Source organism: Melopsittacus undulatus, chromosome 1 (assembly GCF_012275295.1).
Source record: "Melopsittacus undulatus isolate bMelUnd1 chromosome 1, bMelUnd1.mat.Z, whole genome shotgun sequence".
NCBI lineage: Eukaryota > Metazoa > Chordata > Aves > Psittaciformes > Psittaculidae > Melopsittacus > Melopsittacus undulatus.
This window is the reverse complement of record NC_047527.1, coordinates 118,332,790-118,349,646: the sequence shown is the minus strand read 5'-3', so window position 1 is coordinate 118,349,646 and position 16,857 is coordinate 118,332,790. Positions and strand designations below refer to the sequence as shown.

General features: G+C 37.7%; 1 protein-coding gene across 1 annotated transcript in view; it reads left to right on the top strand.

Annotated features, from left to right (window-relative positions):
- The window catches only part of LOC101874605 (mannose receptor C-type 1), a 56,008-nt gene that overhangs the window by 33,529 nt on the left and 5,622 nt on the right, over positions 1 to 16,857 (top strand). Inside the window, exons 15-26 of the mRNA XM_005152958.4 lie at positions 198 to 342; positions 1,997 to 2,038; positions 2,157 to 2,320; positions 4,028 to 4,095; positions 5,326 to 5,426; positions 5,901 to 6,043; positions 6,747 to 6,861; positions 8,737 to 8,906; positions 10,600 to 10,702; positions 11,588 to 11,817; positions 12,896 to 13,061; positions 14,007 to 14,159. Coding sequence (XP_005153015.1) covers positions 198 to 342; positions 1,997 to 2,038; positions 2,157 to 2,320; positions 4,028 to 4,095; positions 5,326 to 5,426; positions 5,901 to 6,043; positions 6,747 to 6,861; positions 8,737 to 8,906; positions 10,600 to 10,702; positions 11,588 to 11,817; positions 12,896 to 13,061; positions 14,007 to 14,159 — 1,600 coding nt within the window. The remainder of the gene's footprint in view (positions 1 to 197; positions 343 to 1,996; positions 2,039 to 2,156; positions 2,321 to 4,027; positions 4,096 to 5,325; positions 5,427 to 5,900; positions 6,044 to 6,746; positions 6,862 to 8,736; positions 8,907 to 10,599; positions 10,703 to 11,587; positions 11,818 to 12,895; positions 13,062 to 14,006; positions 14,160 to 16,857) is intronic.

Here is a 16,857-nt window from a genome sequence, read left to right as displayed (position 1 = left end):
ACTGCAGTCCAGATGTAATCTGTGAAAAAGTTTGAAATGCCAGCATTTGCATGGGGAGATTCTGGTTTCCTCTTATCTAAGTTTTTAAACTGACAGTCGGAACAACCTGAAGGTCTGTGGTTTGATGCTGTATCCTCTCTCTGTCCATTATTTTCTTTCTGTATAACGGAATCTTCACAAAACCTTTTCTGTCATAGGTGAGGTATGAAAACTGGGGCTTCGGAGAACCCAATAATTATCAAGGAATTGAACTTTGTGCAGAGATCAGTGGTGATTCCAGCATGCTATGGAATGACAGGCACTGTGATTATCTATATGGATGGATTTGCCAGATAAGAAAAGGTATGGATATGTGTGTTAGTATGATAAGAAAAGATTCTCAGCTGATTTTTTCCTTGAGTTTAAGAAATAAAAAATCTGAAAACCTGGTTATCAGAATGTTTTCCTGTGGAATGTGAAATATGAAAGTGGAATAAGGATTTCTCTGTCTTCAGTGCATTTAAAGATACACAGCCTTTGGTGCCCTGCTGGGACTTCTCACTGATCCTTCTCTATGATTTCAGAATAGGAAATGTTACATTTCAAAGACAGAAAATACTACTTTGAACATTCACATTCACTTTTGACGATTCATTTTCAAGGCCAGGTTGGATGAAGCCTTGGGTGATACAGTTTAGTGTGAGGTCTCCCTGCCCATGGCAGGAGGTTGGAACTAGATGATCTTAAGGTCCTTTCCAACCCAAACTATTCTATGATTCTATGATTCTATTATGGATTTTTTTTTAACTTTCTGCACTGAGTTTCAAATTATTAGAAAATAGTTTGCAAATCAGTTCACATACCTGATTTTTTTTTTTTGGTGTGGAAACTCCCTCCTTCACTTGGTTCAGGTGCTGTCAGCTGTTATCAGCTAATTGTATCTGTAGTTGCAAGATGGAGCCTGGTTTTGAGATACTTAGTTTTGATCACGTTTATATTCGCATGTTGTTTTCTTGCTAAATTCTCTGGAGATCTGAGTTTGGATGCTTTTCTGAAGGCATCAACATAAAATTTATAATTTAGGGAAATCTTGGGTTCCACGAGCAGTACATCTACCTAAGTTTGAATGATTTATAAAGTGCTCATTTAAGCATTTTGCCACATTCTTACACTGAGAAGGGAGCAAAATAAAGATGGTACATTAGATAATTGACAATGAAGTATCATGTCTGCTTTACACTGGTATGAGAATTTCCTAGGCAGAGAATACCTCATTAAATGCCAGTAGCTGTGAGATAATATTTTAGCACAAAATAAAGTGCTAAACCTACAAAGAGAGATCTCCTGTATTAGAAATTATTTTCCTGAGATGCTAATGATGCCATCCAGGATGCCATCTTCATGGTGCCGTAGTGAAAACAAACAGGGGAATCTTTTAGCCTGAAGTCTTCTTTTCAGAAATGGCCAGTTAATTTTTTGGGATCTTTTCCAATGAGATTTTACCTATAAAAATATTTAAGATCCAGATAGAAGTTCTTCTCAGCCAAAGAAAGATAAAAAGAACTTCACTCTGTGGTAGGTATGGCATTATGGAAGAAGCCTGCATTCCTGCTCCATGTAGTTTAAGCCAGAATTCATGTAGAAATGACCTGGGGAAAGGAAGGAGAGGGAGATACAGGACTGTCTTAATAGAGTTAGTTCTTTGGGTATAAGTTTTTCTGCATCCAGTGAATACAAAAATTAATTATTTAATTCAGGTAAATTTCAAGGTATTTTATAATACATTACACATAAGGAACAGGGAACATAATTATACAGGGAACAAAAACATATATTTAAAATCGAATAGTGTACCACACATAGGACATTTAGGCTAGTTAGTTTCTACTTTTTGATGTTGAATCCATTGCTAACCATAACATTCAATGTCAATGGAAAAACAGGCCTATCAATCACAGTAAATATTTTCTCTTACAGCAGAAAGTTTACAATTGTAATAAATATCTTGTTCTTCCAGGAGCAAGTGTAAAGCCTGAACCAACAGAATCTCCTGCACCCAGTAAGTGTTACTGCTATTACTATCTATGTGTGTGTATGTTTAAAAGCAGTTTTTGTAATTTTGCTAGGAGTGTTAGTATCTCAGGAACAACATATTTGGATTACAATATATTTTACAGAATATGAGACTACAGAGGATGGATGGATTATACATGAAGACAAACAGTATTATTTCAGCACGGAGAGTGTTCCTATGGAAAAAGGTCGGGACTTCTGCAAAAGGAATTTCGGAGACCTTGCTGTCATTGAGAGTGAAAGTGAAAGAAAGTTCCTCTGGCGATATGTAAGAAAAATCATTAATACTATGGAATAAATCATCCAAAAGAAGTGAGCATGGGCACAAATCCTTTTCACCCTGCTGTTTTCCCTACAAAATGTATGATAGTGAAATTGCAGTAGCATTAAGCCAGATTAAAATGAAGAGCAAACTCAAGTCTTTTTTCAGATTGTTTCATAGCTGAGATGAGGACAAGTTTGGTTTGGTATTTTATATAGAAATAAACACAGTAAGCGTTAAACATCACTATCTGCTTTTCCTATTCAGTATGGCAATTACACCACTTTATATCTGCAATTTGTAGTGTGCTAAGGTAAATCTTAATACTTCCTTTCAATTGATCTGTGGGTTCATTTTAGCAAGAGGTATTGTGATTGTGAGCATGATACTGTAGGTGGGATGAGTTAACTGAAAATAAAGTTTATCAACAGATGAACTCAAGATACCTTCAGTAGTGGATTAAAACATGTAGTGGCTTATATGTAATACTCAGAACATTGGCTTTTGATCTTATCAGTGTATTTGGGATGTAGTTTACCTAGCAGCCTCTTTTTGGTTCTTATGTGTGCTCCTTTGCCTCCTTCTTCTGTTGAGGAGAATATAATTATGCAGGAAAACCTGAGGCATGGATTATGCTGTAAAAGCTTTAAAATGATATTTCCTAGGTGGCTGGGGTTGGTTGCCTGTTTATATTGTTTAGAAGCCAACTTCTTTTTATCGGGTATGTGCTTTCAAGGTGCATTTGAACTACACAGAACTTTTCCTGAGCTGGCTGGAGAATGGCAGTGAGATGACACAAGAGCCTGTATCAGTTATCTCCAAATTGTAGCAATGTTTGTCACTTGTAAGAAACTTGTCAATGATATCCACTGCAGAGACTGTGCCAGAGGCGCTGATTTCAGTGACATTCAAGTAAGACTGAGAAGTGTTGGTATAGTGACCACACCTTTTGGCCAGCAGTGAAGTTTGACTGTGGACTGTCAGCTGTGAGCTGCTTTACCTTAAATGTAGTTAGAGAATGTAGCGGTTCATATCTTCTGTCTGTTAGACATATATTGCACATTATTGACATAATAGTTAATATTTGTTAACATAATATTTAATATTAACATTCTATTTAATAATTATCATAATATGAGACCTCACTTGGAGTACTGTGTACAGTTTTGGTGTCCTGAGCATAAGAAGGACATGGAACTGTTGGATCAAGTTCAGAGGAGGGCCATGAGGATGATAAGGGGGCTTAAGCACCTCCCATACAATGACAGGCTAAGAAAACTGGGGCTGTTAGCCTGGAGAAGAGAAGGCTGCGTGGAGACCTCATAGCAGCCTGCCACATCTGTTGGGGGTCTACATTGTTGCCAGAGAAGGACTCTTCATTAGGGACTGTAGTGATAGGACAAGGGGTAATGGGTTTAAACAGGGGAAGTTCAGGTTAGGTATAAGGAAGTTTTTTACTGTGAGGGTGTTGAGGCACTGGAACAGGTTGCTCAAATAAGTGGTAAATACTCTATCCCTGGCAGTATTCAAGGCCAGGTTGGACAGAGTCATGGGTGATGTGATCTAGTGGGAGGGTCCCTGTCTGTCCATGGCAGGGGGGTTGGAACTAGATGACCTTAAGGTCCTTTACAACCCAAACCATTCTATGATTCTGTGATTCTATTTCTATGATAAAAAGAGGACATTTATACAATTTTAATCTTTACATTCTAGATCTTGAAAAATGGGAAAGAGGATGCATATTTCATTGGTTTGCAACTCAGTGTTGACCAGCGGACAAGGTAGGTCAGCTAGAACTGTTAAGCTTGCATTGTGCTTTAAAATAAAGAAATCTACTGAGTGGAGCAAAAATAATGAAGTCCTTGAAAAATTACACTGCATATCATGTATTTTGAATATTTATTCATGAATTCTAACTTTCTTTATTCTATGATTTGTATTAAAGAGATGCCCGAACTACAGTTGTAGGTAAAAGTATTCTTATGCCCCATCCTTAACTGTTGCAAAGAGACTGTAATAAAGGAAAAAAATGCAACTTACTTCCTTTTTGTAGAATAAAGATAGCTGTTGCCATTATAACTTCAGGTGCACTGGTTTTCTTCAAGCCGTTTTGGATGTCAGTATCCAGCACCGTTTTGATTTTTATATGTGATGTTAATTTAGGCCTGGATTGAGTTCAGTCTGGGTCTCGAAGTGTCTGGATAGATGCCTAGTAGTTGTTGGTTCTCCTTACAGTCCGCGGTGGTAATGAGGAACCTCCAGAGTATAATTAGGATGTTAGGTGAGCCATATCACCTTCTGAAAATGAGGTGTCTCTGCTAGTCCACTGGTTTTGTAAGGACCCTAAGATGAATATGCTTTTAAGTGAAGTACCTTCTGTATGTGCTTGGAGGATGAGCCTGGGCTCCTCTGCCACTTGCAGCCCAATAGGAATATGTCTCCTAATAAGTATTTGGTTAGCTGGTTATGATTTTATTCTTTTGCTTTAATCTATGTGGATGTGCAACCTTTTCAAGGTTTGTATGGAAAGGTACACTGTCACAGGAATTTCCTTGTAGGTGCTTTGGCATGCCATTTTCCTCTGCATGATGGAAAGAGGAAAAAGATGGAAAAAGATGATGCATTTTACCAGTGTTATGAATAAAATTGCTTATCTCTGCAATAGACACAAGGAATGTATGACTGGGGGAAATGCTGAACATTTGGTATCTCTCATCCTGAAATGATGTTTGGCTTTCACATTGGTTATTTTGAGTACTGTCCTATCAGTTGCAAAAGCGTCAGCATACTGCTTAAATGCAGAGTAAACACAACTTCAACATACACACTCCTATGTCTTTGTGCAGAGAGTAAGTTTAGTGCAATTAAGAAAGCGGCAAACTGATCAAAAAAACTTGTACACCTTCAACTATGAACTGCTATATTAAACGTATTGCAAAATTACTTTGTGTAGCACGGAAGCGATTCTATTTGTGTGTTAAAGAGTGTTTTGTTGGATTGTTTTTCTTAAGCTGGATGGATGGCACTCCAGTGAATTATTTGGCATGGGCACCACATGAACCTAACTTTGCAAATAATGATGAAAACTGTGTAGTTATGTATAAGAATTTAGGTGAGTTTTGTATGTTTGTTCCTGAATTACATTATTCGTGTGTGTCAGAACAATTTCTTTCTTATGAGAGGCATGTCTTTCCCCCTTCTTTTTGCTCTTTTGTAGAATGTTACAGTAGACCACAGTATTATTTTCAGGACCTAATATTTTTATGCTCCTGTGTTTATCTTAAGCCTAGCATGGGGAAGCTCTGATGGATGTTTGTGGTTGTGTTCCTATACAACTGCTTTATATTTTTGTCTTAAAATTGGCCTAATGTTCCACTGCAACAGTTGTATTTCTAGTACCTGGTTATGGTGCTTTTAACATTTTGCAATTACGGTGTGTATAAAGTGACATATTTAACTGAAATAGAATAATAATAAAGTGAGCGACTGAGGATTTGGCACTTTGTGTAAGAATGAGTGGAACTGATTCCTGTTTAACCAGTTCTGGGTGGGATGTCATACAGTTCCCCATTTATGTTACATTCAGGATTTTGGAATGATATAAACTGTGGTTATCCAAATACCTACATATGTGAAAGGCACAACAGCTCCATTAATTCAACTGTTACTCCAACAACGTTTTCAACTCCAAGAGGATGTCATCCAGCTTGGCTTTCTTTTCGTAACAAGGTAGTATACCAAATACAGTGCATGTTGGGTGCTCGGCAAAGCATTAAACGCAAAACAAGGCAACTATTTAATAATATTTTTTCTTATTAGAATAAAATATGATTTTTTCTGTGGGGAGTTGGTTTGCTTGCCCATTCACTGTTTTGCAGGAAAGGTGCTTTTCTGATGCTTTTAATTGAGCATATTCAGTTGCAGCAGACAAATCATAATCTAGTTATCTCTTCAAAAGGTTTGATATGCATTTTTTAAAGAGTTTAGACAGAGTTCCTGAAGTACTGATGCTTTGATCTTCATGTTTTTTAACCAATCATAATTCTTTCTCCATACTGAATGTATTTTGTCTTCATTAACTTTGCTAATATGATGTGCTTTGTAGAGTCAAATAAACAGGCAGACTATCAGTCATGCATAACTTGCTACTGTTAGCTGGCTGTCTATAAAAGGTACGGTTTGGTTATTTTCTATGGATTTCAGATCAAATGTGGTATGTGTCTTGTTAAGCAAAATGCTTTCTTGAGACATTTAATTTTATAAAAAAGAAGGACCAGTACAAAAATCTCATTTTAAGCTGAATGTGTTTTTTTCAGATAAATGTAATATTTTACTGCCTTTTCTCCATCCTGCTTTGCTGAGAGCAGTAGTTTTCAGTCCGTGAAGGATATTGGAGGAAAGCTAATACATAGATAATTTGTTCATGTTTTAGTGTTATAAAATATTTGGATCTACGGAAGATGAACGTATCACTTGGCATGCTGCACGAACAGCTTGCATGAATTTAGGAGGAAACCTGGCCACTATCCCTAATGAACAAGTGCAAGGTACTGTATGTAATTTTGTAGCAACTAGATGGGATATTTCATTTTTACAGGATGGACGTTGTATTTCTGTGAATATGGACAGGGTTTGAATAATGATTGTGCATATGGTTTTCCTTCCAAAATGTCAAATTTTTAGAAATTTACAATGAAGTTTTCACCTGAATCTATCAAATTTTAATGTTATCTTAGATATACATGTATATTGTCCTGGCAACCAAAGTAGTGCTTTTTCTGCTTACATATGATGCTAGCCAGACCCAGCAGGTTTCATTCCAAATGATGCAGTTTCGCTAGGTGGCATTAACTTGCTGCATAGCTTTTCTGTTAAGCAAAACACTAGGATCAGAGCTGGCTGTCTTTGGGCAGCTTAGGGCAGAGGTTTGACTGCGCACACATCTACCCACAGCTCACCACTTAGATGTACCATTCTTTTCATTAGATGCACTTATTTTAGTGAACCTAAGAGTGGCATTCATGGCTATGTGGGATGAGTAGAGGGGAATTACCTCATACATGAATAAACATGGCACAAATTCAAATTAAAAACTGGGGAAGATTTTGATGGATGTTGATACCACCCTTATTTTAGAAATATTGTTATATACTACAGTGTTGAGAAACTGATGTTGCATAACACATACTGTTTGTGAACTCAAAAGAGCATACTGAAAAATCAGCCATTGTAAAATAAATCTGTGTCGTAGTCTGAGCAATTAAGTAGTTTAAATTTAGACTGCTGACATGAACTGATGTTTTCCACATGTGAAGAAATGAAGAACCAAACTTTTACTTTTGAAACATAGTTGAATTCTCATCCAGCATAATTTCTGCAGTACAGATTTCAGGTGGTTGGTTCATGCACAGGGCTTGAATTCCAGCTAAAAGAGAAATGAGTAATAAAACTATTAGCACAAAACTGTGGTTACTGCTGGCAATGTAGGTATAAAGGTTTGAGTTCCTGTTACAGTCTCTGGTGGAACAGCAATGCTAAAATTTGGCAAAGAAATCCACAGGTTTCCTGAAGTGTAAGTTGCATTAATTATAAAAGACTAAAGAAGGTGAATGATTGATGAAGTATCCAGAAATTAATCTTTCTGTAGGGAAAAGTAAGCTCATAACAATGATTGTAGCAGTTAGCAAAAGCCATGGTTTGTTCAGTTCATCATAGTGTTTGATGTATTGTTGGTTAGTTGGTTGATGAATGCCAGCCGACCTAGCCTGCTCTATCTGTGGGATAGCCATGCTAGCTAAGGAATGTAAGCACCTTCCTGAACCATGAAAAGCTCTGGTAATTGATTTGCTTGTGCTGAACAGTTCTGTTGAGACTCATTTTAAGCAATCTGCTTGTGCTTTCTGCTCCTTGCTAAGACAGTGCAGGCTATTGACAGGTATTACAGGGAGAGAGGAAACTTGCAGTTCTGTAACAGCGCTGTTTGTGCACAGGCACAAGTGGTAGGTGCTCAGTGGTGATGTCTGATGCCATTGCAGGATAACCACTCTGGTGGGATTATAAAAATGTATGTGATCTACATGGCTGTGTATTTCTAAGTCAATGATTTTGTGAGACTAGAATTCAAAAACGTCCAGAGACATTATAAAAAGCATTTATATCATGCTTTTGGGACTAATCCCAGTACCAGATTAGGCACTTAGCTGAAGTATTTTGCCCAAAGCCACAGTTATACATCTGCTTCCCAGTTCATAAACTCAAAAGATACCCCCTTTTCACCTTGCCTGCTTGTGTTCTCAACAATGAAGTGTTCTGTATTTCAGAAAAAAATATTTAATATCACCAAGCTTGGTGAGGTCAGACATTTCAGTTGTCCTTCACTAAAAGTATTTCTCTTTTTCTTTGTCTTTTTTTTTTAACTCTAGCTTTCCTCACATTCCATATGAAAGATTTTGTTACTGATACATGGATTGGATTAAATGATATAAATCATGAAATGAGGTTCCTCTGGACAGATGGAACAGGAGTTTACTTTACAAACTGGGCCAAAGGCTTCCCATCAGGACATATGGATTTATACTCATATGATGGCCAGGTAAATAGAAGTCACAAATTTTTCACTGAAATTTTATTTTAGATTGCATTTACACATTTGCTGGGATTTGAGACATGTTACTGCTTTACTTCTTACTTTCATACATGTCATATATAAATCCAAATAGAGTGAATGGTTTTGAGCCCTTGCGTAATTGCTGTAGTAGTTGGTGACAGGATCTGTGGAGTGCTCATAGGAAGATTGGTTTCAGATTTCAGTTCTGTGTGCCTGTAAAAGCTACACTGCTTCTGTGTTCACCCTGCATTCCCTCAGAGGCTGTGGCAAAGAGGACAGTAGGATTCTTGCCTCATTGCATTTGCCCCAACAGCACATTGAATGAGCACATCCTCCTAGTCCTCTGACCATGGCTGTGCCTGAACTTAGGAGGTTTCTCAGTTGTATGTAGCTTGCAATGTACACTTAAAACATTCCCCTCTGTGTCTTAACACCAAAGGAAATTCTGTCAGTCACAGCTGCGGAAGGGACATGAAAAGAGAGCCATTCAGTTTGTACGGGGAAAAAAAAAAAGAAAAATCACTTCCCCTATTTCTCTGTCATACAAACTAATTGCTAGGTCATAGAGTTCTGCGAGCTCTGATCTTACGTGTTACATTGTTCTATGGTATGGAACTACAGCACATTATAGGACTAGTTCTATTTCTCTTGAATGCTATTTTTGGTGTAGAAATCTTATTTTCCTATATAATGTCCTTTCCCCTGTTTTTGAAAGTAGCACCTCTGAGCTTATCTCTTATGGAAGGAGAAAACCTGGGAGAATTCAGAGTTTAAAAGAGAAAGCATCTTTAAAATGTTGTTTCTGAGAGGAATATATACTTTTATCTTTTTAGAAAAAGTAGTAGGATTTCTATGAAGTTGTCTGTGAAAACTTATAAAGTCCTTATTTCATAGATTTGAGATTTATTTTTAAGTTTATTTGATCTTAGGAAAAAATAAGTTATCATGTAAGTTAATACAAAATACCGTGCAACTGTTCAGTTTGAAAGATTTAAATCTTAATGTACTTCACTCACAAATAAAATGTTTCTCTCTGCATCTCCCCCCACATAAGTATATAGAATAGAATAAAATAAACACAGATGCTTCACTGCACAAACCTATTTGTTCCCATGCAGCTTTTTGCATTCATCATTGTTTGTTCAGTATGTGCCAACGTAGATTCTAGCTATCATGTCCATGTTGGAGAAAATGAAATGTGAGTGGTACTGACAAATCAATGGCTGCCTCTGGGCAGAACCAGTTCTAAGTTTGTTGTGTGCACTATTACAATTTGCAACAATAAATTTGAAGAGACTGACATGTCAGAAATGTTGGATTGCTCATTGAAGGTCCAGGGTTTTTCTTGCGGCAAAGTTAACTGGTCTTTTCTACAGTAGTCGACATCACTTATCTTTAGATTATGTGTGGCTTTCCTTCTTTCCCTGCTGTATGCCTGGAGGTATAAGAATACCAGAATTGCTCTGGTCTGCTTATCCACCCTAATGCTGTGCAAAAGAGGAACATTAAGTAATCTGTGCAAAAGGTACAGAACATCCACATCATAAAACTTATGCTCTGAAATGTTCCAAGAGTATGAGAATAAAACTACAACATACTTGTGTCTGAAGGGGTACAAAAGTTTTTTCTTTGCTTCTTCTAGCTATTTGTAACTGATCTTATGTCTTTTTGCCTCGAGGCTGATTGTGTTGTCATGAGAAACAGTCCTGTTAAGGAAGCAGGGAAGTGGGCTGATGAGAGTTGTGATAACAACAGAGGATATATATGCCAAATTAATGCAGGTACTCATCTTCTCAGTTCAATCAAACCTTACTTTTTTTTCAGGGAATGGTTTGGGTGTATGGATTTCAGCATTATTTTACTTCCAATAAAGATACATCCACAAATTGTTTTTCAGGCTGGAACACAAAGGTCATGTGTGTCAGAGGTCTGGTTAGAGTCACTACTCTTAGCTGACCCTTCCCAGTAATGGCCATATTTCTACCTTCCTGAGCTGGAATTTGCATCTGCATCTTTGTCTTTACTATGACCCTTGACATGATATTTGTACTATAATTTTGTCTGTTACTCTCTGAACACATTGGCTTTCAAAACATGTTCTGGAAAGTACTGGCTTGTAAATGTAGCATGAAATGTCTGGAGAGTGACTGTAACTCACCCACACCAAACTTGAGCTAATTCACCTCCAAAAAGGAAATTAAAAAGCAATGAAAACCTGGATTTAATTGTCTGATTTAAGGACTGATCTGTTGTGGAGTTTTTCTTTTCTCTGACCAAAAAAAAAAAAACAACCCAAAATCCTTGGAAAACAACACAGTCTCTGCAAAACACTTCTTTTGATGAAAAGATATTTTATTAAAGAACTTGAGACCTAATCTAATCCTAATTCATTTCAGTAATACTACTGGAGGATTATACAAAATGCTTCTTTCCTCCTTGTCAGAGGTTGCTTTAAGATGCTCTTTGCCTTTCTACAGATTTGCAATTGACTTTTACTAGTGATGCTGGTTTAAATAATAGAGTATCTAACCCATGCTGATTAAAGATTAGGGAACATGGAATCAAGAAAAAAGGCTTTTTGTTTAACTCAATTTGCAACCCCAGTGAAACCACAATCCGCTTTTGAACAACTATATGAGGTTTTTTTTTTATCCTGTATTTTACAGACGCTGAATTTCTGCCTTCTACAAGTTCATCCCCATCCAGTGTTATGCGTTATGACAACAGTAGTTATTTGTTCATCCATACCAAAATGAACTGGGAGGATGCACGGAAAACCTGCCAACATGATCAGTTTGACCTTTCCAGCATCTTAGACCCCTACAGTCATTCATTCCTGTGGCTAAAGATGTTAAAATATGGGGTGCCTATGTGGATTGGTCTTAACAGTAATGTGGTAAGAATATCAAACTAATTGAACATGATGCTCCTTCTCTTATTGACAAATCAGGAGCTGAAAAGTCTTATTATATCTCATTACTTTAGCTTATTAGTTTATGTCTTGGTCATAAATATTTTAGGGTAGTGTCAGATTTACAGGTAGGAATCCGATCTCTTTGATTACTCTGATTAAATTGTATATATTACACACATTTTTACACTTTTTCTGTGATATTACACTCTGTGCACTTCCAAACAAGATATTTTAGGCTGACATCTTGAATTAGCTCTTTATATATACAGTGTATTTGAGATAAAATCCACATATTTTAAGATGTACAGTAGAAATTATTTATTCTAAATAATAAATAATTTTCAGAAACAGAATAAGGTGCTCTTGCTATGACTCTCTCAACATTTTTGAGGATAGTTAGCCAAACAATTTATTTGTTTACCTCATTTATTTTTATTTGTCTCCCCTTTCCCAATTCTTTGATATTTTGATACTTTCTGGATGCTAAAATACACTACCCTTTCTCCTTCGCACAGACACTTGTCCCGCATTCAGTCCATTTGACTGACCATATGACAGAAATACAAATGAGTGAACATAACACACCACTTCCTAAACCCCAAAAGATTCCCCTAATCTAATCAACACTATGATCCACTGAGTTCACCAACTTTGATGGGAAATGATTAAGCTTTTGAATATACTGCAAGTTAAAATAATATACATTACTTGAAATGTTTTGGGAAATAGATAGCACAAGAAGTAGTCAGGCTTTTGGTCCTACAAATTATTTTAAATGAATTTTTTATTAGCCCAAAATTAACATTTTGTTACATTCAGAATTAATTCAATGTCACTTCCTCTGCATTTCCTTTTGCTGAAAAGTATTTTTTTCACTGCTCTATTTTTGGATGAGTAGTTGCTTGTCACGACAAGAGTTGAAAAGTTTCAGCCATTTGCATTTGTTATTGATTTCTTAAAAAACCCTTCTAGCACAGGGTGCTGCATAGACAGACATTTGACCAGTGAGGGAATGGTTAATGCTTACCTTTAATAATTTCTGCTGGTTTTGTATTCTCAGACCAATGAGCGTTATGAATGGGTTGATAACTGGAGAATGAAGTATACTAAATGGGCTGAAGGGGAGCCAAAACAGAAGATAGGCTGTGTCTATCTAGACATTGATGGAGCCTGGAAGACAGCATCATGCAATGAAAGTTACTTCTCTGTTTGCAAAAAAGCTGATGGTAAGAACTTGAATTTAACCGTTGTAATTGCAATAGAGTTCGCTGTGCTGTGTTATATATCTTCTGATATAAACTTGGATGCTGGGTTTTAGTTCTAGAGCTAAATTAATAAAATCATTAAAATTTATTTGGGTCAAATGGGGCGGTTTCAAAATGAGGGCAAACACATACTAAGAAAAAGCTAAGATGACTGTGAATGACCATCACTTTGCATTAATAATCTCTGATGTATTTTGCAAAGCTTGGACTTGCATTACTCTGCTATTTATTTTGATATTGAGCAAGCATGCAAGACCAAAACCTTTAGAAATCAAAAGGCAATGAATGCTAGGTAGTAGTCACACAGGTACAGTGTTGAAGGGAGAAGAGCTTAATGACCAAGCCGTAAGTTGACACAAGCAGTATTTACCTATAACAGCTTTTCAGGTTTTCCTTTTACAACTGAGGACAAACTACAGGTGGTATAGAAATCTTTAAGGATACTTTTTCAGGACACCTTCTCTTTTGTTTTTGACCTGAAACTTCTGTTAATATCATCTGATAATGCCTTCTACATTCCATGATATTAGGTCACAGCCCATACGGTCAAGTTCATATAGGCCCTAATTCAGCATAGCAGTCAGGCATGAAAATGTATTTGTGAGTAAAGAGCTGAGCTGAGTTTAAGCATCTGTTAAAAGATCAATGTATGCTGGAATTCTTAGCTAGATTAGATTTCTTAAGACTACAGTTACAGTACCTTTAATTCATAGATTTAGGATTTTCACATTATTGTCTTGTAGTAAGCAGTATAGACTATCAAGATTACTCCTTTTTCTTTTTAAGAGCTGAGTGAGTTTTCACACATTCAGTTAGGATAATCTGTTAATGATAAAAGAATGCATAAGAAGCTGTTTCTTTAAATTTTGTGCTTTCTTCTTTTTAAAAAACACATTTTTTAAACAGTTCAAGCTCCCACTGAGCCCCCTCAGCTTCCAGGAAAGTGCCCTGAATCAGAAGGACACAAGTCTTGGATCCCTTTCCGAGGTCATTGCTACTACATTGAATCTTCATCTACAAGAAATTGGGCCCAGGCTTCTTTAGAATGCCTTCGACTTGGTAAGTGTTCCCCCTAAGCAAAGAACACATCTTTCTGAATTGTCTTTCCTCTCTATGAAAAGCTGAACTAATGCCATGTATTTTTGTGATTTCAAGGATGGTCTGTCCAAGTGTTGGATAGGATACCTGCGTCCAGTTCTTGCCTTAATCTGGGAGGATATGGAAAATAGCTGTCTACCTATTGACATACACTGTCTTTCATGTGTGTGGGACCAGGCATTAGAGTAGCTCTGTGGCCTGGAGCAGAGGTCACAAAAGTGGAAACTTGTCCTTTGACAGGACAGGAGGTAGTCAGCCTCGTCCACACCAGGCACTAAATCTTATTTTAATGTCATTTTATACATTTATTCCTGATCTGATTTGCCCCTTAATTATTATAGTTTTATACTACTGGAATGAAAGTTACAGCTGTCTAGGCAGAATATATTAGAAAAGGCAGAATATATTAGAAAACTAGGGTTGATGTGCTGTTTTCTTCTTGCAACTTCCTTCTCTGGGAAAGTAGTGTAAGATTTGTTAAACTAGACTTCATATGTGACTTAGATATCTAACCTGCCATCAGAGATCTTGTTCATACTGCCAGTGACAAGGCTGAGAGTATGTTCCCTGTAGGCACACACATATACAATGCATCTATACATACATTCATGGCAGGCCACACAGGTCAACACAGACAGAAACAGAGAGCACTCCCATGAACACAACCTGCACTAACACCTTTATTGTGTTCCCTCTCTCTCTGGTTGATCTGGATGAAAGTCTGTTAGTGGGAACAGACACACAAATACAGTGTGGATCCCTCCAGCAGCTGAACTCAAGACAGTTTGCCTTGTACCTGGCCTGTTGATCTCAGTGTCCTCGGTTGCTGGGAGCTGGAAATACGAGCTCACATGGTCACCAGCCTGTCTCCTGTTGCTGGTATACCCTGTCCCCACCACACACATGCACACTGTTCCTGCCAGTAGTTAGTCTGCCATGGTCTCACCTGTAGAGACACACAGGGACACACAGACATACAGAGCTAGCTGAATTTTCCCAGTTCTCCCAGTAGTCATCCCCTCCTTGGTCTCGCTCTTAGAGATGCACACAAACTAGTGGGTCTCATCCTTAAAGACCAGTAGCCCTTAAGGTCCCTCCAGCAGCTGGATGGGACTCCCCTGGTACTTCTGATAGCCATCTCAGTTTGTGGTCTCACCCTTGGTGATGCAGAACACACACCTGGCTAACAAGGCTGACCCACTCCAGCTGGTGGTACTTAGACCCCCATGCACACACATGCACACAGAGTGAATAGTTTTACCTGTGATGGTAGTTAGGAACAGAGTTTAATCGGAAGATAGGACTGTCTGCCCAGATCAGGTGCAGGTGTGGCCAGACAACTGTACTGACAAGAAAGCTGTTTACACATTATAAGTCTTTTTATCCTCTTATCCCTCTGTTTTCCCATCCTTGTTCCTCCCAAATAATATAGGTCTATCCCTCTACCTGCCTTTGCTTCCTCCCCTCAACATCTCATCCTAAGTCTATGCAATCTTGAAATGCTTTTCTACATCCCATCATGTGTCCCATAACCCTAGGCAGTAACACCCCTCAATCTGAAAGGAATTCTGACATTGTGCTGTCCTGATGGTTTTCATGCCTGGCCACTGTGGCTGAACATGTCCTTCAACAGCCCTGGGAGGGGTCTGAGCAGGATGTTCTGAGTCCATAATCTGTGTTCTTCCCCTGCTATTGTGCCTCTTTGCTCCTCTGGGCTTGTGGAGAATGGCCTTTGATGGGCTGATGGCTCCTGTGATGAGTGTGTGAGTAGCCAGGGAAGAGGTCCCCTGTTTGCCATTGTCTCTGTGCTCCCTCATGGATGTGCAGTGGAGGTTTTTATCACACAGCATAACAGTAACCAAACATCTGATACTATTCAACAAAAGCGGAACAACTAGAAAAACATAAAGATTACACTGAAAAAAGAGGAAGGTTCCATGTTCTCTTATATTCTGCTGTCCCTGCTTGCACTCTGGGTTTTGTTTGCAGTTGGACATTTTTCAATTATATCTTATCCATAGCAGAATTCTGAACCATGGTAAAATTTATCAGTAGCTCAGCAGTGATTCAAATGACTTTTATATTTGCATTCTCTTTAAGTGTGTCTTCCTTACCTGAGAGACAATAACTTAAAAAATGCAACAGCCAAATCAAAACAGTCAAGTGCCAAAAACAGCTATTGGCTGGATGCCAGCCCCACATGAAAGATAACTGAAGATGCACTTTCTCTGGTGTTTAATGCCACTCCATACAAAGCCATGCAGCTCATTCTGTCTGCTGGCTCCATGCTGTGACTTCTTGATTTTGCTAGAGCATCATACAGAATGAATCACGGCAGAATGCCTGGTGTTGTGTGTGGATGAATAACAGGGTACTATACTAACTGGGCAACAGATGACCAAGATGATTGTTGTTTCTCTGGTGGCTGCAAAGAAAATATAGGAAAATAAACAAGACCTGTTTATAGAGTTAAACTTATGACTGTGCATTATAAATTTGGCAAAGTCTGTGCTATACATGAGCTATACAAAGTCTCAGAAAGTATTTATTCATTAATGTGCAATGTCATTGTGCACAGACAGAAGTTATACATACGTTTCACTAAAAACTTTAATTTTATTTTAGTGTGGGGTTTTTTGTTTGTTTGGGGTTTTTTTTT